Source organism: Dermacentor albipictus, chromosome 10 (assembly GCF_038994185.2).
Source record: "Dermacentor albipictus isolate Rhodes 1998 colony chromosome 10, USDA_Dalb.pri_finalv2, whole genome shotgun sequence".
Classification (NCBI taxonomy): Eukaryota; Metazoa; Arthropoda; class Arachnida; order Ixodida; family Ixodidae; genus Dermacentor; species Dermacentor albipictus.
In genome coordinates this window covers 92231117-92254854 of record NC_091830.1, presented here as the reverse complement: position 1 = coordinate 92254854, position 23738 = coordinate 92231117, and the positions used below count along the sequence as shown (strand labels likewise).

The following is a 23738-nucleotide window of genomic DNA, read 5'->3' as shown; positions in this document are numbered from 1 at the left end:
GGGATGCGCGCGACGTCGGTGCTGCCCTTCTTGTTCGACTCCCCGCTGCCGCTCACGCCAAGCCGAGCACATAGCGCGAAAGGGCGCGCTCAGGCGCAACACCTCTTCCTATACCCCTCTCCTCCCCCTCTCCCCGGCGCGCCCTTTCATTGGTGCGCTCCCATCCCACTCCTTAAAGCCCCTTAAACTTTTTAATGTAGCTACACTCTACTACCTCCTCTGTGACTGTCCACGTAACAATGTGCCAAGAAAAGTGCTCGTGACCTCGCTCGAAAAAGTGGACAATAGCCCCTTCACAGAAGAGAAAGTTCCAGGACACTGGTCCAGACGGGTTTCGGCACTCAAGGCCTTAAGGGCTTTTCTCAAGTCTTTAAGGACATGTGAACTGTGCGACCGCGTTTGACGATTGTTGCGCGTATCATCGCGTTACTATGTGAATTTTTATTGTTTTTCTCTCTTCCTTGTCCTTTTATTCCCTGTGCCCACTTCCCCAGCACAGGGTAGCCAGCCGGTATTTACACTGGCTAACCACCCTGTATTTCCTTCCCGTTTGCATCTCTCTCTCTCTCACACTCTCCTCTTCCGCTTTCCCTTCTCGTTTCTCCTCTCATTCATGCTCCCTCTTCGACCGTTAAGTCGCCTACACCACTAGAGCATAGCAGATGGCCTTTCGCAGAGTGAATTTGCGCACAGCAAGGCGGTGCGCAGTAAGCGGTCGTGTTGGCTTTCTAGCTCCGTGTAACTTCGTGTACAGCATAGAATTTCTATACGGACGGTTATACAAATTCAGGGATCGCAGCTTTTTTTCACTGTTTTGATACATATTTTTGAAGAAGTATCTAAACGAGGGGTAACGGTCTGCCATGGCGACTGCGTATATATCACATGCTCTACAATTAGATACGCAACATATGACAAGCACGTATCGCAAAATCTTGTTGGGAATATTTGTACATAACACGTTTACGATCGAATGCCAACATCCTGAGTTCCAGCTAGCCCTCAGCAGCCTAAATTCTCCGCGCCGTCCTTACCATGTGAATTCGTGGCGCGTATCAGCTATGACATACAAAGGCTGAGAGAGGGCACGAAAGATCGCTGCTCTGAATGTTCGAAAGAGTATTACAAGCTACAGTGCCGCCAATGTGGGTGCTTGCCAATCTTTTGAGCACGCGCAAAGGCTCAGAGGGGGTCGTGGTGCTATTATTTTTCTAAAAAAAGCAGTTTTTAGCATTTGTTCGCGAAGCGGGAATGCAGTGACAGCACTGCATTCAGTCTCAGATGAGATCACAGTGGCCTTCAGTAACTTCTTTCAGGTTAGTGACTTATTACGTATCGTATCTTAGCTCATCCGTTCACTAATCGACGAGCAGGGAACGAGCGGGTGACCTCACATTTTCTTTGCGAGTGTTCCACCACCGCGTCTTAAACTTTGCACATTTTAAAGCTAACGCGAATTAGCATGTAGGTCTAAATGGCATATGATGCTGTCACTCGGGGACAAATGCACCAGTAACGCGGTTTCGGGATAACACGCACGCTGTTCATCGGTGCCTTTGCATGGCAAATTCACCGGGCGACCGCCAACGAGGCACACGAGGAAATGAGGCAAACAAAGCTATTCTGTCTAAACAAGGTTAGTAAGGAATTCCAAAAGGCAGAGAGTTGTTTTCCTAAGAGGAGATTACATGACCGAGCCTCACATTTTGTCAAAAGGGCTGTGCTGAACTTTAAAGGTTAAGCATACCAAATACGATTAACACGCCTACGTAGTGCTCATATAAACAAAGTACACGTGGCATAGGAATCCTGCTAAAGCGTGTAGAAATATGACATACTGAGTGACCTGTGCAATATCCACTACGTTAAGAACCGCAACAAGTTACGCAAGCCTGGCACATACTATACTGGTAGAGATTCACAACATACCTCGCCTAGTCGTGTGGAGGGTGTCGGTCTTAAGATTTCCCTGTCGATTCGGTAAAGCTATGTCTTTCTTCCTAACCCGTCGCGCTTTACGGACGTTATCGCGAAGAGCTTCTTGCCTTTGCTAAATACATTCTGGCATCCGAAGGCGCAGAAGGTCATGGTCACAGAAAATGGTGGGAAGCTACGTCGCACTTGCCACAAAGCTTACCTGAAGGCGTTCGCAAACCAAACAACACAGAAGAGCAACGGCGCCAAAATGCTCTCCTCGCCCCTTCGTAGACGCTTCTCAAGCGAAAATGGCGCTAATGCGCGACTGTAAGCAAACGAAGCCGGCGCGAGTTCCCACGTGATGACATTTGGCCAATAGCGACGCGGCGTCGGCCTCGACCAGAGCGCGCGAGGAGGAGGCGGCTTTCTTCAAAGCTTGTAGCTACTTTACGAAGCTTAAGGGGCGTTACGGGATGGATGAATGGATGGATAGATGGATGGATGATTGGATGTTGTAAGCGTACCTTTTAGAATGGGGCGGTGAGTTGCGCCATAAAGCTCTTCCTATTATACTGCCTAATATCCTACGTGGGTTAAACAAGGAAAATAAAACACTATGAACTTCCACAACCTAATTTTCTGATCCCATATTGCGAATTGTGCTTTTGTACGTCTCCGTTTTTGTCATTTCCCTACTTTTCTTCCACCAATCTTCAAATCGCCTCTTTCTAATCTAACTTTTACACTGGTCTCGCTGAACCCAAGGGCTTCATGTAGGCCAATGGTGCCTAAATCGACCGCTGGTCATACGTCTTCACACGGTAATAAAACATGCTCCATAGTTTCCCTAGCTTTACCGAAGCAAACATATGCTTCTTCTTCCTTCTTACATCTCGCTTTATAGGCGCGTGTTCTAAGGCATCCCGATCTCGCTTCGAAAAGTAATGAGCTTCCCTTTGAGTTATCACCAATTGTTTCTTTCCTGATTTCATTTTTTACTCTCAACTAGTTACTCATGTCAGGTTTCTTTTCCATTGCCGCCACGCATGAGGTTATTTTCAGCCACTCTGACGTTCCGCTTGACTTTCTTTGTTGCTGTGTTGCCCACCTGCCGCATACTTGCTGGTAAGCTTTCTAGTTCTTTTCCACCACTGTGAATCAATTATTTTCCTGTACAGATACCAGAACACTCCCCCAGACCATTTACTTTCTTCCAAATTCCTCAGACGTTCTTCATACTCAAATTTACTGCGAGCTTCATTCACTTCAAAACTAGTCCAGCCCATATCAGCCTGGACAGCTTCATTTGTAGCCTGCCCAGGGGCACCCAATGTGAGGCGTCCCACTGACCTTTCGTTCCCATCGAGTTCTGAGTGAACCCCTGATTTAAAGCAAACAACCGCATTTCGAAAAGCAAGTCCTGCAACCATTACACATTTCCACATACCTCGGAGCACTTCGTACCTATAGTATCCCCATAGCGATCTGGGCTTCATTATGGCTGCATTTCTCTTTCCCTTCAATGTTAATGTTGCTTTCCTGCGTTTCCATATATCTCTTGCTTTCGTTTATCCATACACAAAGGTATTTATATTCGGTTACCCGAGGTATTTCCTGGTCCTGTGTCGCCGCAGTCTGTTCACTGTTTTGATTGAGTACCGTAACACCTGATTTTCTAACACTAAATTTCAAACCTAAATTGTTGTTTTCCTGTCCAGAGATATTAGCCAGACGTAGCAAATCACTTTGCTTGTTAGCTGGCAACACAATGTCATCCGTATAAAGTAAACCTGAAAGCTGGTGCTCTACTACTATACCCGACTGTTTGTATGAGACATTAAAGCCCATATTACTTCCTTCTAGCACCCTCTCCATCCTCACCATGCACATCATAAACAGCAGTGGGCATAAAGGGCACCCCTGCCTCAGACCCTTGCTGATATCAGCATTCTCCTCGCTCTTCATCCCTACCCATTCAACGAAAACGGTATTTTCTAGGCGAATCTCTCTAAAAAGCTGTAGAGAATCGTCACCTAAGCCTTCCGCTTCCAGAATATCCCACAAAATGTTGTGGTCTACGTTGTCATAGGCTCCTGTAATGTGTAAAAAGGCAACATATACCGGGTGGATGGATGTATGGATGTTAATAGCGTCCCCTTTGGAACGGGGCGGTGGGTTGCGCCACCAAGTTCTTCCTATTATACTGCCTATTGTTCTACCTAGTTTAAACAATAAAAAAGAAAAAAAAACTTTATGAACTCCAACAACCAAATTTTCTGATCCCCTATTGCGAACTATGTTTTTGTACGTCTCCGTTTTTTGTCGTTTCCCTACCTTTCTTCCACCAATACTCCAATCGCCCCTTACTAATTCCTATTGTAGACATGAGCGTCCCCTTTGGAATGGGGCGGTGGGTTGCGCCACCAAGCTCTTGCTACTATACTGCCTAATATTCTGCCTAGGTTAAACAACGAAAAAAGACACAAAAAGCACTATGAACTACCACGCCCAAATTTTCTGCTCCCCTATTGCGATCTGTGCTCTTGTACGTCTCCGTCTTTTGTCGTTTCCCTACTTTTCGTGGTGGCGCTGTTGGCCGTATCGGATGGATGTTATGAGCGTCCCCTTTGGAACGCGGTGGTGGGTTGCGCCACCAAGCTCTTGCTACTATACTGCCTAATATTCTACCTAGGTTAAACAATGAAAAAATAAAAAAAAACACTACGAACTACCACGCCCAAATTTTCTGATCCCCTATGGGATCAGAAAATTGATCTATGATCCCCTACTGGATGGATGGATGTTATGAGCATCCCCTTTGGAACGGGGCGGTGGGTTGCGCCACCAAGCTCTTGCTACTATACTGCCTAATATTCTACCTAGGTTAAACAATGAAAAAGACACAAAAAAACGCTATGAACTACCACGCCCAAATTTTGTGATCCCCTATTGCGAACTGTGCTTTTGCACGTCTCCGTCTTTTTTTCGTTTCCCTACTTTTCTTCCACCAATCCTCCAGTCGCCTCTTACTAATGTCTATTGCGGACATGTTTGCTTTACTACTACTCCCTCTGAACCCAAGGGCTTCAAGGAGGCCAGTGGTACCTAAATCGACCGCTGGGTAGACGTCTTCACATTCTAATAAAACATGCTCCGTAGTTTCCCTAGCTTTACCACAGCAAGCACATGCTTCTTCTTCCTTCTTATCCTTATCCTTCCTTCTTCTTACCGCTTCTACCTTCAACACGCCCTCTGGTGGTGAGCTTCTGAACCTGCCCCTATGTGTGACACCGCACACCGGACAGCGAAGGCTCGAGCTAGAAACACTCCACTGTCGAAATAATTATGAAGCGTTGATTTAGAACAATGCAACTTTCAGTAAACCGCCTACATATTCTTTTGCACGTTTGGTTACTGCCAGTTCTTTCTAGTAGTGACAGGTCTAAAACTTCGAATTTTCCAATTTACACTGAAACTTCTGCTCAAAAATTCAAAGAGATATGCAGTATCAACATGCCCGACCCTACATTTTACGCATATTCAGCTGAGGGTAAATTAAGACCTTTTTATACTAAATCATTCTCCATTCAACTTCCACCTTTTGGTTATTGCAACGCACTATAAGTAAGCCTACTGTCCGTTGCCTGCAAAGTATTTACTAAGGAAATCGCGAATAGAATCAGGAACACCTTAGACTTCTGTCAACCAAAGGACCAGGCAGGATTTTGTAAAGGCTACTCAACAATCAGCCATATTCACACTATTAAACAGGTGATAGAGACATGTGCGGAATGTAACCAACCCTTATATATAGCTTTCATTGATTACGAGAAAGCATTTGATACAGTCGAAACCTCAGCAGTCATGCCGGCATTACGGAATCAGGGTGTAGACGAGCCGTATGTAAAAATACTGAAAGATATCTATAGCGGGCTCACAGCCACCGTAATCCTCCATAAAGAAAGCAACGAAATTCCAATAAAGAAGGGCATCAGGCAGGGCTGTACACAGCGTGTTTAAAGGAGGTATTCAGAGACCTGGATTGGAAAGAATGGGGGATAAAATTTAATGGAGAATACCACAATAACTTGCGATTCGCTGATGATATTGCCTTGCTTAGTAACTCAGGGGACCAATTGTAATGCATGCTCACTGACCTGGGCAGGCAAAGCAGAAGGAAGGGTCTAAAAATTAAGCTGCAGACAACTAAAGTAATGTTTAACAGTATCAGAATAGAACAGAAGTTTACGATGGGTAGAGAGGCACTGGAAGTGGTAAGGGAATACATCTACTTAGGGCAGGTGGTGACCGCGGAACCGGATCATGAGACTGAAATAATCAGACGAATAAGCATGGGCTGGGGTTCGTTTGGCAGGCATTCTCAGATCATGAACAGCAGGTTGCCATTATCCCACGAGAGAAACGTGTAGCAGCTGTGTCTTACCAGTACTCACCTACAGGGCAGAAACCTGGAAGCTTACGAAAAGGGTTCTAATTAAGTTGAGGAAGACGCAACGAGGTATGGAAAGAAGAATGATGATGTAACGTTAAGGGACAAGAAGAGAGCTGATTGGGTGAGGGAACAAACGCGAATTAGAGGCATCTTAGTTGAAATCAAGAAAAAGAAGTGGGCATGGGCAGGGCATGCAATGAGGAGGGAAGATAACCGACGGTCATTAGGGCTTACGGACTGGACTCCAAGAGAAGGGAAGCGCAGTAGCTAGCAGCAGAAAGCTAGGTGGATGGTTGAGATGAAGTTTACAGGGTGAACATGGCCACTATTAGCACGAGACCGAGGTAGTTGGAGGAGTATGGGAGAGCCCTTTGCCCTGCAGCGAGCGTAGCCAGGCTGATGATGATGACGATAATTACATTTAAGAAACTACCAACTTTTACGACATGCCGGCTTGTCGCATTGCCTAACAAATAACAAAAAACCAATTTCTGCTTTCTAATATGCTTGTATCCAATATCACATCATTTAGTTCATTTCATGATTACAAAGTACTATCCCACATAATTGATATTAATTTGTCTCTAAACATCGCGATGCCCTACTGAATATGCGCGAACGTAATCCCATCGTTGTGACTCTCTTTTAAAGGAGTCTCCAGTGCCCTGGAATAAAATTATGGCATTTAATTTGACACAGTTATCGACAGCTCATCATATTTCATCACTACAGGTAATATAAAAGGGATTCCACGGCTGCAATAATAGAAGTGCGACTTTTTTTCAGCTCTTCCTCAGGCGCATTGTTTTGCCTTGTGTCATCACTGCGCTAACAGAATATTTATTCTTCGTTTTTCACGCAACCATTATTGCTACAGCGACGTCTCCATAATAGGTCTAGTTCCGTTGAGGTTGTGTTGTGTTGCTGTATTGCAATTTTATTTGAAAAGTTTCGCTGCGGCAAAACAATTACGGCAAGCAGAAAACACTCTTTTCTAGAATAATGTTTCTGAAATTCATTGCCCATGAACGTCAAGTGCGTCCAATCGGAACACTCATTTCATAAAGCATTGAAAATTCACTTGTGGTCAACAACCTGTTAGTAATAAATGACATTTTTTGACAACCAACCATGCTTTGCTTTTTACACTTTAACCGTCTAGTACCTAATTCGTTTTATGTATGTTTCTGTGTATAATGACGTTCTAATGAAGTTATGTATTGTCATTATTTAATTTATCTTTGCTACTATTGTTTCACTGATCTGCAACACCACTGCCTGTCTGTATTTGATTATTTTTTGTACATAGCACCGGAGGTCCCCTCGGCAGTTTAAACTCTGGGACCTCCTGTACTAATATTTACCATATACTCAAATATTTTTCAATAAAACCTTCAAACGTTGAAACATGTGTACCTTCAAAGCAATTATAGCGTTTATGCTTTGGAGTTCTTTCAGGTGATCTTCCATGGCGCTCTTAGGCCATATATAGCCTTTGCGCCACTAAACACCACAAATGATCACTATATATATTTGGGTGACTCACTGGGTGAAATAATTTAGTCAACCATGCGTTTGTTGGTTCGGTATGAGTACAAGGAATGACCTGCCATCCCTGATGTCCGACTTGACAAGCCGGTTTGTTTCTGTGCAGCTTCTTCTGGATCCTCTGCGTGACAGCGGTTATTTGTACGTCCCCGAAGCTCCGAGGGAGGTGATACAGCTCGTTTGTCGCATCTTCCAAACCCAGCCTTGCAGCCTGATTGAACTGGTTACGCATTTATTCAGCCCTGAGCAGCTGAACAAGGTATTGCTGTTACGTTCTGCAGTATAACGTTTTTATGGTGGTTACTACAGTGCATATTTAAAGCACTAGACACAGTAGGGTTCCGTACCATGAGCATTAATTGGTACGTAAACTAGAGATAAGTTATCGGTGCCACTGTGGTTCGCAATTACACGGTAGTGGAGCATGTAATCGCTGTGTGTGCGGTTTCTCCGCGTGGGCTCGTTTCAAGTATATGTTTGAGAGTCTGAGTTAAGCGCCTGCAACATATGCAGGCAAATTCGGAACCGGAACATCGTTATTGAGTTGTTTCAGAATTGTCCGCATGTGAACTGATCCGATAGTGACAACCGTAACGCTGCCAGTAGCGCTACTGAACCATCCTCGACTGAAATGCTTTATGCATTATGAGAAATGTAGCGGTTTTTCATGCCGGCTCTCGTTACAGAGAATGGAATTCACCTCGCATTCACACTAGCCGCTGCCATTACAAGGTTGTCAAAAAATTCATAAGTATTCAAAAGATTAGGAACACTCAAATATTACGCAGAAATCTTGCGGTATTGTTACTCCGCTAGTGTTGTTAGCTTGTTTGTTAGCTCCTAACTAGTCCTATATAGCTAAAATCATAGCTAAACACACACAAACATATAGGAAAAAAACACTACAGCCGCTTTGAAATATCCATGACAAATAGTCGTGCACCTGGCGCGCTCTACCGTAAGCCCAGTTGAAACATTTCTATGCCAATTCTGCAAGCATCCCTCGACGATTGGTCAAAAAATTTCGGGGCCACCGTCATTGCGCCTTTCTGTCATGCGACGTCACGAACACAGCAAAAAACGCCAAGTTTGATATGATATGTGCACACTAATTATGCATGATTAGCTCAAACGAAAGAAAACATAATAATTTCTTATTCCACAGCTTTTTGGCCATTAGCCAATAAGGCGCCGCTTGACAAGTAGATATTGGACAAATGTTTTGGGGTTGCACCTACCCCGCCGGTCGGTCGCGCGAAGTTACTAAACCTCGAATACACACTGCGTCAAGATGACATGTAAGCGATAAATACGCATGATATGCCAAACAAAACTGAGTTTTTGTGAATACACAGAGTCTGTTCCGATCCGAAAGAAATACAAGATGACTTCGCGCCGATCATTCTGGCACTGGTTACTCGGAGGTGCCGGGGACATTGCATTTATTTGCATCTAAAAAAAACATTTTTCCGTGGCAGTATAACATTATCTAGATCTTTCGGCTAAATGTACGAAATCACTGTGCCAAATCTTCTTTGCAGAGGACCAATTTTATCGGCGTTTTAACATGCTCTACGCCGCCGCAATTTACGATCAGCCACCGCAAGCTAAATAAAGGGATTGAGTGAGTGAGCCAAAACTTTTATAATGAAATGCGTGAGGGCTAAAGGAGGCTAAGCTACTTAGTCAGCCAGGCTGTGCTTCTCCATAACGTCTTTTGCTCGTGCCAGGAAGCGCACTCATCGGAGACGCCCGAACCGCCCTCTTCGTCTGGTTACCTACTTTCACTGCGCTGGCTCCGCCCCATCGGAACCCTTTGCGCTTCAGCGTGCTCCTTGCCTTTTGCCAGCCAAATAGATAGGAAATACTTGAAAGCAATGCTTTGAAATGCAAGAAATGCTTTGAAAGCAAAAAAGTGACACGCTATAAATTAGAAGCGCGCTTCCTTGGGCTTTTCAAGCAGGGCTGCGGGTTACCGCCCGATGCTTGCGCCAGTGTTACGTAAATTCGACATCACTAAACGGCAATAAAGACAGATTGGAATAGTTTTACTATTAGGGCCCTTCGCACGGTTCAAAAACGACGACTATATAAGCAGTCGGCAGAGACGTGACTTCACCTTGGGATGACCACTACTGTACTAACTGTGGGAGAGAAAACTAGAACATGGACGTACAGAACAAGTGAATTAAGACGACCTTGTAGTGTAAAAGTGTCAGCTGTGGCTTACCACTACTCACCTACAGGGCAGAAACTTGGAGGCTTACGAAAAGGGTTCTACTTAAATTGAGCACGACGAAACGAGCTATGGAGAGAAGAATAATGGTTGTAACGTTAAGGCATAAGAAAAGAGCAGATTGGGTGAGGAAACAAACGCGAGTTAATGACTTCTTAGTTGAAATCAAGAAAAAGAAATGGGCACGGGCAGGACATGTAATGGGGAAGGAAGATAACCGATGGTCATTAAGGGTTACGAACTGGATTCAAAGAGAAGGGAAGCGTAGCAGGGGGCGGTAGAAAGTTAGGTGGGCGGATGAGATAAGAAGTTTGCAGGGACAACATGGCTTCAATTAACACATGACCGGAGTAGTTGGAGAAGTATAGGAGAGGCCTTTGCACTGCAGTGGGCATAGCCAGGCTGCTGCTGCTGATGATGATCTAGTGTAAAGTTGAAATTTTAAATTACTGAGAATGATGAAAGATTGCCGCAGAAAACCTATGATATTATGCAAATTTGTAGCATCAGATCTGCACCGTACACGGCGGCTTAGCGGCTACGCTGTTGCCTTGCTAAGGACAAGGTGCTCAGTTTCAGAACATGGAGGCTGCATATCGAGGGGCGCGAAATTCAAAGAAGCTCGTGTGCCGCAAGTTGGATGTATATTAAAAAAAAAACACGTGGTTAAAATTAATGTGCAGTCTCTCAGTTCGGCCTGCTTCGCTGTAATATTGTGGTTTTGGCACGTAATATTTCAGAATTTATTTTTTTTAGAGTTGATCCGCAGAAAGTGGACAATATATAACTTCCGGAATACAGCACACTACCGAAGCAAGAAGAAAAAAGCATTATGCGCATGATGAAATACAAAGAGGTTTGCTGCCACGATACGGCTTTGCTTATCAGAATACAGATTACATCCAGCGATGTTTGCCGTTTAAGACTGGATTCCCAAAGGGGTCCGACGCCCCACCCTGTCATGGTCACGGCTCCGGTGTCTGTCATAGAACAGTGTTTTCTTACCAATATCTCTTCAAAAATAGCGCACCTGCGACCTTCGCTGACGCTCCTAAGGTCGCCAGTATCCTATATTTTAGTAAAAACCGGCGAAAAATCACTATCCATGACGGACGCCGGTGCCGAGACGGTGATGCGGTTTGAGGGCTGCGTGAATCCATCCTAATTGCATATACACGGCAGTGTTCGAGAAACAAAAGTTTCGGCTTACACAGCGCATCTGATTGAACAATAGGTGCATAATTTTTCTAGACCTGTATGCCATGTATTTATTGAAAGCGTATTAGCTAGACGGATGAAATATCTCGAATATATCGCCATGCAATTTCACTGCCAGCGTACATTGCACTGCGCCGTTCTTAGACCAACACATTAATTTGAAGATATTTATCATTTTCATAACCAACAATTACGGCTAACATATGGGGCTATTGGAGACCTTTTCAAGTTTTCTAGCATATTCTGATGTTGTAAAGAAATTTTTGCAGTTTCGTAAGGAGGGATTTTTTAGCAGTGCAATCAAATGAGTTTAGACACATTCGGTATATTCAGCAACAATTTCCAGCGATGCAATATAGTGTTTGCGGCAGGTTAGAAAAGTACAGGTGGAAAATATGTTAGTCGAGCAGCGTTAATTTTCCTACTGTACCGACTACAAATACTGTATTCCCCGTTGTTGAACCACATCTAAAACACTATGTTACTTCATGATAGTCATTTTTTCTTGATGTTCCATTACATAGTAAATGATTTCATATTGGATTTTGCCGCTTAATCGGGTACAGAGTTAAATTAGCAGAATTTTTTTCAGAGATGCAAAATAGGAAATATTTTACTTTTTCAAACAGCTAAAGACAATAGCTTTTTGACGTCGAGTTGTCAAATGAGAAATGCTGTGTTAAGTATTGGAGGGTAAACGTATTGGAGGGTAAAAGTATTGGAGGGTAAAAGTGAACCTACTTCGCACAATAACGAAATTCATATACATCTCTTACGTTGCATCCAGTATTTCCCTAAGTAAGCAAGTGCCGTCAGGATTCTTTATTTAATTGTTAGTAATGAGGGCGAACAGCACAATATTGTCCGTCATTTATAATCTGAAAATCACATTCTTTAGTATATGGCGCATTCGACTTTAATAAAGCTTAGAAAACCATCATGCTAAAATATAGAAGGGAAGAGTAAATTTACTTTTTAAATTAGTGTGCCAAATTTATTGTTTTACATGGACACTTATGCAAAACCTATTCAGCATCTCTACTTATTTGCAACCTTGCATACGGCTGCGCAGTAAAAGATGCTTGCATTGGTGTTTAATGCGAATAGCATTATTTGCCTACTTCAGCCGTTTTGAGCCTATCTGGCTCTCTATTTAGCCTCTCATGCTGACCCAGCGACTTTTGTCGATTTGCCTGGGCTCTAGGCATGTTCTTCTGGTCAAGATGCATTCGTGGTCGCACTCACTGTCGTCATTTCCCCTTCGTGATCTTCCTCGTCATGCCTTCGCCGTCGCGCCTCCTACCTCCACCCAGTGGCCCGAGTTATCTAATAGCTTGAGTTACTAGGTATGGGCTCGTACTATGCTGTCGTGTTTGTTGCAACTCTGTTCTTCCAGCTTTCCATCCGAGATTCTCCATGCAGTTGTCGTCAAGCCATCATCGTCACGCAGTCGCCATGCATTCATTGTCACACCGTCGTAGAAATGGTCTCATGGTCTTGCGATCGCCGTCATTCTAGCTTCCTGATACGACACTCATTATGCGGTCGTGTAGCCCTCTACTCCCACCCAGTGGTCTAAGTTATCGTATAGCATGGGTCACTAGGTATTTGCTCGGTGTTATGATGCCGTCGTGGTCGCTACATCATCGTCATTTCCATTTGTCATGCGACTCTTGTCTCGTCATCACGGTCCTCACACCATCGTCGTCCTGCCGTAGTCGACACGTTGTCGTTTTATCATTGTCAACATCCTGTTGCGTCATCCCATTGCGGTCATGACGTCGTCGCCTTGCCGCCTTTGTCTTTGCATCGCATTTATTGCAAACAAGCTGTTCGCATTCAAATGTTATCATGCCACCCTTGCCATGACGTCATTGTCAAACAGGCGCTATCATGCACCCATTGTCGGACCATCTTGTAATTCCATTGTTGCTATGCCAATATCGTCATTCCAGCTTCGTCATGCCACCATCGTCATGTACCTTTCGTGATACAGTCATCGTAAAGCCATTGTCATCCTGCACTCATCATTCAATTGTCCTCACGCCATTGTTATGCCACCGTTCGCCGTTCGTATACAGTCGTCGTGAGGCATGTGTTATGATACCCTCCACGGCATGCCATCGCAATCGTTTTGTTGTAATTATAGTAATTTCGACCTCCACCTCTTGTCATGCAGTCATCGTCATACATCCATCGTCGATCCATCGACGTCATTTCATGTTCGTTATGTCTAACTTGAATCGTGCTTATGCTACCGTTGCCACGACAACGTCGTGATTGTGCCGTCTTACACAGACGCTGTTATGCATCCTTTGTCCTACCATCATCGTCGTTGCCGCTTGCTCATGGGGTTGTCTCCATACCGTCACGCTGTTGTCATCATGCAGCTGTCATCTCATTGTTCGCATGTCGTCCACACGTTGTCACCATGATACCATCATCATAATTCAGGAACCTACACATCATTGTGGTCATGCCGTGGTTGTTATTTGTATTTGTCGTTTGCCTTTGTCGTTTCGTTGATATAATTCCTTCTTCGTCATTCCGTTGTCACTGCGTGGGCGTCATACTATCGTCATCATGCCGAAATGCTCATGGGCGACATTGGCAGGTTAGTGCAAAGTTGGACAATGTCGAAGTATGTGGTACATAACCGACGCCGATGAAACCAAGCCTCAGAATTACCACTACACGTGGTAAATAAATGTGTCTTCAGCAATATGGCCTGTCACTGGAATGCTTGATTGCTATTTACGTCACCGTCGAAAGACATCGTGAGAGCCGTTCTGCCGAGATTTCAAGCATTGAGTACTTTTAGCTTGCGTATCGGTTACCCTCCACTGACTTTGAGCCAAACGCCAGAGCCGTTATTCGGGCAAGTTGACCAGGAAATTTATTCACCCGTAGGCAGGCTTACAACTGTGGCATGAACGTAAAGTACAAGTTGCGAAAAGGAAACGACATCATCCGAGCAACCAGTTGAAACTTAATGCGCTCTGGCCCGCAAGCCTTTGTACACGACCACATTACATACGTTAGTTACTGCCTGAACAAATTACAAAAAATATAGCTTCCGAGTTGTAACTGAAGTATGTTCACAATGACACTCAAGCTGTATCTTCTATTACGCTCAAGTTGTATTTGTCGTTTCCAACACCGACGTTCAAAATCCAGGTACAGGGCATTATACACTTCATTGTCATCTGTTGTCGCTGAGGCTGGATTACCCGTGCTCTCTTAAAGGGACACTAAAGGCAAATATTAAGTCAAGCTAACGTGATACATTAGTGATCGAGAATCTCTAAGGCGCCAATATTATCGCGAAGAAAGCATTAATAATCGACAAATTGAGGTAAATGCAGGACACGACTAGAGACTCCTCCGCTGCATTCAAGTACTTGCCCGATGACGAAAGCACTCCTCAGGTAAATTCTGTGACGTGTACTCAACCACTCGTTCCAAAAAAACATCCTTATATTGTATAATAAGACGAAATAAAACGCTACTTGTCGAGTTTTATTTCCTTTTTGGAAAAAAGGAATCGTTGAAGTTACCCTTCACAACGACGCGGGTGGTCAAAAGGCTTCGTTTATTCTCGACTCCGCGCCGCCCACGCTTTCGCGTTTCAGGGAATCATCGCGTATTGCGCTCGTTTTGCTGGCTCGCGAAACCCGCACAAACTGCAATTAGCAGAGAATTCAACTTCCATGAGATGTCGTGGGATGCCCGAACGGTCCACGCCACTTCACCAAAAAGCAGCTGCAGCGGCGAATCCACCGCTCTGTCTTGGTTCGGTGCCGCCGTCTGTCGGGCGCCGATGGTGATGGCGCCTGCACCGTCACCACTCCCCCGGCTCATTGGCGGCAGGTTTGAATCGCGATAAAGGTATTCGGACCCTTCAGATGCAGTTTTCTAGCAAACTAAGCCTTTTCATGGCACGAAACAAGCGTTGCGAGGCTTCTGCAATCGTATTTAAGCTTATTTTTAGTGGCCCTTTCAACGCCAGAGGTTCGTCAGTACCGCAGCGCGGGTTTTGCGTCACCTCGAGAGATGGCGCCACGCTGCGTGGGTGTGGTGTGGTGGGGTGTTCCGTTGCGAGCATACACTACACCCATACTAAGATTGTGGCTAGTATCATTTCCAACCAATCTGCTTTGCCTGTCGCCATTTCATGCTTGCACCCACTCTCGATTACAGGAGAGCCAGCAATTTCTTTTCTTTGATGACAGTATAAAAAAGTGGATCTTCCTCAAGGATTGCATTAAAAATATGGTGTGAATAGCTTTGCACAGGGCTAGCGCTAATATTTCAGTGCTTGTGCTATTTGTCCCTCCTCATTTTCCATGCGTAACTCAATCGCTTTCTTGAACCAAACAAAAATAAATGCAATATAGCAAATCGCGATTATAATCAATGAGTGCGCTGGACAACCTGATACGCTTCAAGGGGGAAATGAAGGAGCCTGCTGGTAGTATAACGTCATGCATGCAAGCAGCAAAACAAACACAGTGGCCTATCCTAAACCTATTGAAGATAGCGTCTACCATGTCACAAATTGTTCTCGTGATCAATAAAATTTTCACTAAGAGACGAGAACAATATCCGTTGTGCTATAGCTACTGTGATTCTAAAGCTATGAGGAGAAAAATGTGTTTTCATGGATTCCACTCTTGCATTTGTATTTTCGATGTTGTTTGGAATTAGAGAATTTCCAAACATTACGAAGCATAATACGGTCATATAGGCCAGCACGTTTAATGAAACAGATTAAGAAGGTTCTTTTATGTTTTAAGGTAAAATCATTAGGACTTTCCACGTAAAATTAGATAACTATTGGGTTTGCGGTTTTATAGCACGTATTTTCTTGATGTTCGTCTTTGTGTCGTTTGAGCGCACGTCTAAGGTGGCAAATCTGTGAGGCGACGCGATTACATACTTTATACAACCTAACGATCCAGAATTTTTGCTTGCATGATGTGTGATATGGGCAAAAGAGAAGTTGCAGTCAGATTTTATAATGTGTTTCTTTCTTTTAGACGAGAATACCTGTCACGCTGTCACATTATCCGATTGGGACTTCGTATCAGAATCTACGACACTTCGTACAGGTAAGAAATAAAGGAGCATAAATGACGCCGCTTACACAACGACGCTTTTCCTGATAGGTTTCCTTGTTCTGAAACAAGATTACTTCAACAATGAGATTATATGCGTGAAGATCAGCTGCGTATCTGTAACAACCTAGCACAATGAAATAAATAATGTCGCGATGGGTTTAATTCCTCCGAGGAATTTTATGCATTTTAATTTCGTCCTAAGTGATGCTGCTGAGTGTATATACTTAACAACAAATAGTAACAACACCCTATATCAACGGATGAAGGCCACATACAACATGTACAGCCGTGGAGTTGATGTCCGTAGGGTGTGTGCCTGGAGGGCTTTCGCGTACATTCTCCATTTGCATGCGTACTTCGGCGCCAGGATGCTGCTGAGTGGTCATATTTCTAGCAAAGCGTAATAGATTGTCGCATAGCCACGTGTAAAAAGAAGCGTGCACCTTAAATAAAAATCACTGATAAGGTATTAAAGGCGGTGCATGGCTACACCTGAATAAAGATTTTTTTTTGTAAACGAGACGAAGGAGAGAGTCTCAGGCATGAAAGTATATGCACTTGAACAGATGAGCTCATTTGGGTAAATAACCGATGGTCAGACAAGGCTCTGTCGCTGTAGAATCGGCGACAAGATTTGCGAGTTCCAATAAGTTTCCGTACATAAAAGCGTGTCTTTCGCGGAGCAATAACTATGTGATAGTTGTTAGTCCTTGACAAATTGTCTCCGCAAGAAATGTAGAAACGTATATACGCCTGTGACAAACACTAGTAAAGAATTTAAAAAAGAGTTTTCACTGACTATGCCCAGCCGTTCATGCGGTCGGTCAGTCAGTGTCTCGCTAGACACAAAGGAATGATTATCAGACTAGTGCACGATAGCGAAATTTTGTGTGTATATTTAAAACAAGATCACCGGATAAAACCTCGGCAAATAATATCGGCTGATAGTAATCTCTAAGAGAGGCATTTCTCTTAATTAACGATACCGGTATGAAATTCAATGGCTGCATTTACTTTCTGGTGGGCTTTACTACGATAGCAATTACAGCAACAATGCCGGCGAATTTCCGCTGCTGATGTTGCCGTGCTGTTCCGTATAAAGCCCAAGCGCGATAAGAGCTTATCGCACCCCACGGTGCCGTTTGCGGTAGGCGCAAGGCAAAGCGTGAGAAGTTGAGCTATGGAGGAGGGTGGCTTCTTTGGCGTCGTCGAACTGCTCGCCCGATGTTGTGCGCGAAGGGAGCGAAGGTTGGGCGCGTACTTTGGGCAAGGAAGGAAGGCAGGTGGTAATCTGCCTTTCTTCGTGGAGGTAATCTGCGGCGGCTACAACATCCGAGATTGCGTTTGGCGTCGTGGGCACCGTGTTCTCGCGCATCGAGCTTTGTAAATCGCGTAATTTCAAGCATTCAAGATGTGATGTACCTAAACGCAACACTGTTTGTTGGTTTGCCATCGCTGCGTTTCTCATCACACCAGCATTGTCAAAGCGAGTGTAGGATGCCATTGTATGAAACGAACCGCTTCCTGAGGCAGCTCTAGATGTATCACCATGATGGCTACGCGAGATGTAGCACACATTTCAGAAGGACAACCTCGTGCTAATGAGCGCATCTTAGTTCTACGTAATAAAGCATCAATAACTGACAAAAATACGTGCATGTCACGTAAACCCATAGGTATATATCAAGCGACTGAGCATAGGGCACGGCGGCTTTGATTTTACATTTTTGATATGTGTTTTACTTTGTTCTCGGACCTATGGCCATGCATCCATCCTCGGCTGATCCTGCGTGAAGGGCTACGTCCCACTGTAACACAACGGGTATTGAATTCCAAATGTGCTTTCATATTATGGTGTGGGAAGGGGCAGACAAGAAGCTAGATGAAAGTATATTTAGAAATGAATGCACTGCAATTGGTCAAAAAGCAACAGCGCTCTGTATCCTCCAATCATCGTCGTCATGTTCACACCACTGGCATCTTCGTTTTCGTAAATACCGCCCTGTAGCACTACCCTCGGTGACCAAAGTGCCGGGACAGATCAGCTAAAGGCCGGGCTCGGAAGCAGTTAGTGTGCCTCTTGCGTGCACGACATCACTGCATGCCGGAGTTGAGGATAAGGTAAAACAGGCAGGCGTCCCTTGGTGCCGCACGCGGTGGAACCCCCTTTATCATGAAAGGAGCTGCTCTGGAAGTGGGACATGACGAAAATTGTGCATCACCGTAGCGGTCGTGTACAGTGTCATGAGCTGAAGTAGGAGAACAACAAGAAGAGAGAGGGAAGAAGAAGGCTGACGTGGCCAGGAAGGAGCAAGGTGAAAAATGGCAGAACACCGCAAGAGGAGAACAAGGAAGAAGTGCGCTAGAACAGTGGGCGAAGAAGGGCGTGAACGAAGGACGTCTAAGTTGAAGAGTTGAGCAGGAGGAGGACACCGGTGTCTCTGCACCAGTCGGGCTTGATCCTGCACGCTCCGCGGCTGTGCACCGTGGTCGCCAGCAAAGGCTTAGTCTCAGGACAACGGCCCTGTCCGATGCTGTGGGGACAACCTCGTCCTCACCGACGACAACGCTCTACAAGCGATGCCTATTCTGCGGAGCAAACCCTCAGCTGAGATGCCAGTAGTCCACCGATCAATGCGAAAGAATTGCACCCACTCAGACATGTAAGCGCCGCATCGCACGTGAATCATTAGGATGTTTTAAGAACTTGTTAAATGATTTAAGGACCGGGGAAATATATTTGTGTGAGGGGGAGAGAACAAACACAGTGTAACGATTTTTGCGGCTGTATGCAGATTTGACGAGGACTTATCGGTGTGAGACATTATAATTGGGTTTCGTGTGTCTCTCAAAAATCACATCTCGTACGTCGGTAACCGTGAGATATAGACTCTGCTGACTTGATTGCGAGCCCGTCAGTCCAGTGCAGGGAAGCTGGCGTGCATGGTCGGCCAGGATGACGGCATCGCACGCATATTCGCTTGTTGAGATGGCAGCAGGTGGAAGTGCAGTATTGAGGAACAAGCTCGATTCGCAACCGTGCAATAGAGAAAATAAAGAAGATCCAGTGGTGAGCGGACACAAATGTGAGGTAAGGAAGGTCAATTTCCTAGTCATGGTGGTCCTTCAAAACGTATGTAGACAGCACATGCGTGAGGGTACGTGTCAACCTCTCTGTCAGTCGACTGGTTTGATGATGCTATGAGGTGTTCAGCTTTTGTTCAGTGAAGCAGGAATGCGCAATGTCGGCAATAACTTTCGACAAACAGGTACGACCACAGTCGGTACACAGCTGTCGGTGGGTTAGCCTTGGTTAGCCTTGGTTAATCGTGATTGAAAGTCCAGATTATTCTGGCTGTCTAGCTACGTTGCGGCGTTTATCCAGGTGTTCGTCTGTTTCCTGGGCGATTCGTTTCCTCTTCATCTCGTTCCGATGTCGATTCCAGGCCTCCTCCTGCTTATCAGAATTGTCGCTGTCCATACTGCCGCCTCAACTGTGGTTGCGGCGCACGCGAGCTCTACTTTTCAATCCTCCGACATGTTATCAGGCATGCGACGCAGGTGGCGAAGCGAGCGGAGTCAAGCGCAACCACGAAGAACGTGCTGTGACGTCATACCAAACTGCACCTGCGGAAAGGCGCGGCGCTGCACAGTGGCGGAGCACCTGTGGATCGGTGCTAGTAGTGTCTCATGCGCGGTAGTAGCCAGAGAGGGAGAAATATCCGCGTCGAGGTGCGCTATGTGACTTGATGAAATAAAGAGCGCTACGAAGACGAGGACGAAAGAACAACATGTACAGTCGAGCGCGATTTGAAGGTTATCGCGCGAGCGTCGACCGGGAACGCGAACAGCGCCATGGCCCAGAATTCTCTGCCGAGGCGAGGGAGGTATCAGGCCTGCTTCACTCACTCTTTTTGCTGTTCCTTCAGCAGCCGTCACTCCCTGCTTGGCTATCAGTTCCTTTCTTTTTCTTTTTTTTTTGGTTCTGCGAACAGGCAGTGATTGCGCACGACGCATTCTTCGGTATTATCTGAAATTGAACGTTACGAAGCTGTATCTAGCCTATGTAACGTCATTGCTGCTGAGCCAGGAAGAATGGGTGACCAAGAACATTAGCTTAAGCCCGCGAAGATACGAGGCAACCAAGTCCACACTTTATCGCAACAAATGGAAAGCGTAGAATAGAGAGAAAGGGCGGTGAGTTTGTCGCGGGGTGATGGTTGTTGTATGTAACAGCGAACGAGGGAGAGAAGAGTGCGAAATCATGATTTTTCCTGTCCCGAAACCGGCCGCCAGGTGCCTGGAGTGCTGGGCTGGTTGACGCTCGCGCGATAACCTTCAAATCGTGCTCGACTGTATACGACAGACAAGGCGCTCGTTTTTTCATCAAGTATGCATAACCAACTCGCCCACATCAAGCTTCTGCGCTATGTGACGTCATGTGCCTCCTCGGAGCACCGCCAAGGAAAAATCGCAAGTTCGCGGCCAGTAAAGCTTTCGCTTTAAAAACACTGGAGTTAAGAATCGCTGCAGCAGCCGCGAGACAATTCACCTCGGTGCCTCGGTCGCTTCAACGTGTACAAAACGCCGAAAGCACAGCGCATACGAAGCTACCAGCAATGGGCGCACTCTGCAAACAGCGCAGATCGCTTTGAAGATTAGACCCGCGCGAGCGTGTACTTTAGCCGCGTGGCAGACTGCTTTCAAGACACACGAGCGCCGGCAACACGCCCATACGGCGTCCGCCAAAGGCGTCTGCAAGGGCGTTCGCGCTTTGCGCGGCCAACGCCATATTGGACGCTGCACCTGTCTCCGCTCTGTACTGAGCGCTGGATGAGGATGACATCGAGGCAGCCACCGGAGAAGAACGGCCCCTCTCCCCTCGCCTCGGCCGCCTGCCTCGCGCACCACAGGAAAGGGCGCGCATCCGGGCCGCGTTCCTCGACGCGCACGCGAAATTGGACCGCGTTTGCCGGCTCACTCTCACACGCTTTCACTCATGCGGAACCTCACGGCGACGGCGACGGCGACGACAGAAATACGACTGCAGTCAGTCAGTCAGTCAGTCAGTCAGTCAGTCAGTCAGTCAGTCAGTCAGTCAGTCAGTCAGTCAGTCAGTCAGTCAGTCAGTCAGTCAGTCAGTCAGTCAGTCAGTCAGTCAGTCAGTCAGTCAGTCAGTCAGTCAGTCAGTCAGTCAGTCAGTCAGTCAGTCAGTCAGTCAGTCAGTCAGTCAGTCAGTCAGTCAGTCAGTCAGTCAGTCAGTCAGTCAGTCAGTCAGTCAGTCAGTCAGTCAGTCAGTCAGTCAGTCAGTCAGTCAGTCAGTCAGTCAGTCAGTCAGTCAGTCAGTCAGTCAGTCAGTCAGTCAGTCAGTCAGTCAGTCAGTCAGTCAGTCAGTCAGTCAGTCAGTCAGTCAGTCAGTCAGTCAGTCAGTCAGTCAGTCAGTCAGTCAGTCAGTCAGTCAGTCAGTCAGTCAGTCAGTCAGTCAGTCAGTCAGTCAGTCAGTCAGTCAGTCAGTCAGTCAGTCAGTCAGTCAGTCAGTCAGTCAGTCAGTCAGTCAGTCAGTCAGTCAGTCAGTCAGTCAGTCAGTCAGTCAGTCAGTCAGTCAGTCAGTCAGTCAGTCAGTCAGTCAGTCAGTCAGTCAGTCAGTCAGTCAGTCAGTCAGTCAGTCAGTCAGTCAGTCAGTCAGTCAGTCAGTCAGTCAGTCAGTCAGTCAGTCAGTCAGTCAGTCAGTCAGTCAGTCAGTCAGTCAGTCAGTCAGTCAGTCAGTCAGTCAGTCAGTCAGTCAGTCAGTCAGCCAGCCAGCCAGCCAGCCAGTCAGCCAGCCAGCCAGCCAGTCAGCCAGTCAGCCAGTCAGCCAGTCAGTCAGTCAGTCAGTCAGTCAGTCAGTCAGTCAGTCAGTCAGTCAGTCAGTCAGTCAGTCAGTCAGTCAGTCAGTCAAGAATTTCAGTGATGTCCTGAGGAGCTTTAAGCCGTTAGAGATCACATGCGGGGAGCTCCTCGGGCCAAAACCGTAGGCGACGCCCAAGTCGGGACGGGAACGTGGTGACGCTCCGCCAGTTCTTAGGCCCTCTGGACGGCTGCAGTATTCATTTAATTGCTATCGCAATTTAAAAAAAATGGCTGTGGCTTAGCTAAGGTTAAGCCCAGGATGCGAAGCATACTAGCCTTTATTTTAGTCGTTGAACCGCTGTTTAGCCTGGTGAACTGCTGTTGCTTGGCTATATTTGGTTCGGCTAGACGAAGAAACAACTCATGCGTTACTCTGCTTCGCCTTCAAGAGTGGAACGCGACAGCGTTCCCGTCGACCCGCCAAGGGGTGTAAGACAATGGGCTACGGCGCAGCGACTACGCGCCCCGCATTGGACGCGGTGAGCGTCGAGCAACGCAGCGTTCGGCGCGGCAACGAAATGTGCGCCTGAGCAAGCGACGCACGCCTGAGCCTTAGAAACAGCTCGTTTTTAAGGCAACACCGCATTCACTAGAGACGCTTTTGTACCGCTTTGAAGCATCGTACTCGTGGCTCAGTGGTAGCGTCTCCGTCTCACACTCCGGAGACCCTGGTTCGATTCCCACCCAGCCCATCTTGCAAGAGTTGAGCCAAAGCCACCTAGAAACAAGCGCAGCTGCTTATATACCGCCGCGAGCGACGGTGCGAGTTGGAGCCCCGTTTCTCCTCTGTCGTGACGTCACGGTGTCACGTGGTATGGCATGGGGTCAAAGGTCATTGAAGGCGACACCGCCGCGCCTGAGGAGCTGGGTTGAGCTCTCGTAATATGCTTCGCATAATAGCACCGTGCAGCATAGCGACGCGGCGAGAATAGGTAAAGTTTTGCAGGGGAGAAAGAGCGTCGTGCACACGCGCCACGAACGCGACCCAGAGGCGTGTCCTCTCCTGTGGCACGCGACGGAGAGGGGTCAGGCGTGGGAGGAGGGGCGTTGTTCTCCGGTGGCTGCAAGGGTGCCCGACGTCCTCCACGCCCGCCGCTCCATAAAATGCGTTCACGGGCTAGTTGGTTTGAATCTATGTAGAATGTGTAAGCGCGACTGAACAAGGACGTAGAAAGAAGCAGTCACAAAGTCAGAGCTGTCTTCATTCTATCATCGTTAATTTAGTTAGTAAGCAAATATTCACAAGTGTATACGGCCAATAAGATACTATCCTTACTTCGTGCAGCTATCTTCTAATTTACTGCCGCAATCGATGCTTGGTCTTTCTGGCCGAACTGCGAAGTTTTTAGGTGCATTA

General features: G+C 46.3%; 1 protein-coding gene across 11 annotated transcripts in view; it reads left to right on the top strand.

Moving 5' to 3' along the window:
* The window catches only part of LOC135918122 (lipase member M-like), a 151983-nt gene that overhangs the window by 62608 nt on the left and 65637 nt on the right, over positions 1–23738 (top strand). For all 11 annotated transcript variants that reach the window (XR_011508900.1, XR_011508901.1, XR_011508902.1 and 8 more), the window contains 2 exons: positions 8025–8177; positions 16412–16483. Coding sequence is in view for 7 of the 11 variants with exons in the window: in XM_070526928.1 (XP_070383029.1) it covers positions 8025–8177; positions 16412–16483 (225 nt within the window). In the remaining 4 variants the exon portion in view is untranslated. The remainder of the gene's footprint in view (positions 1–8024; positions 8178–16411; positions 16484–23738) is intronic.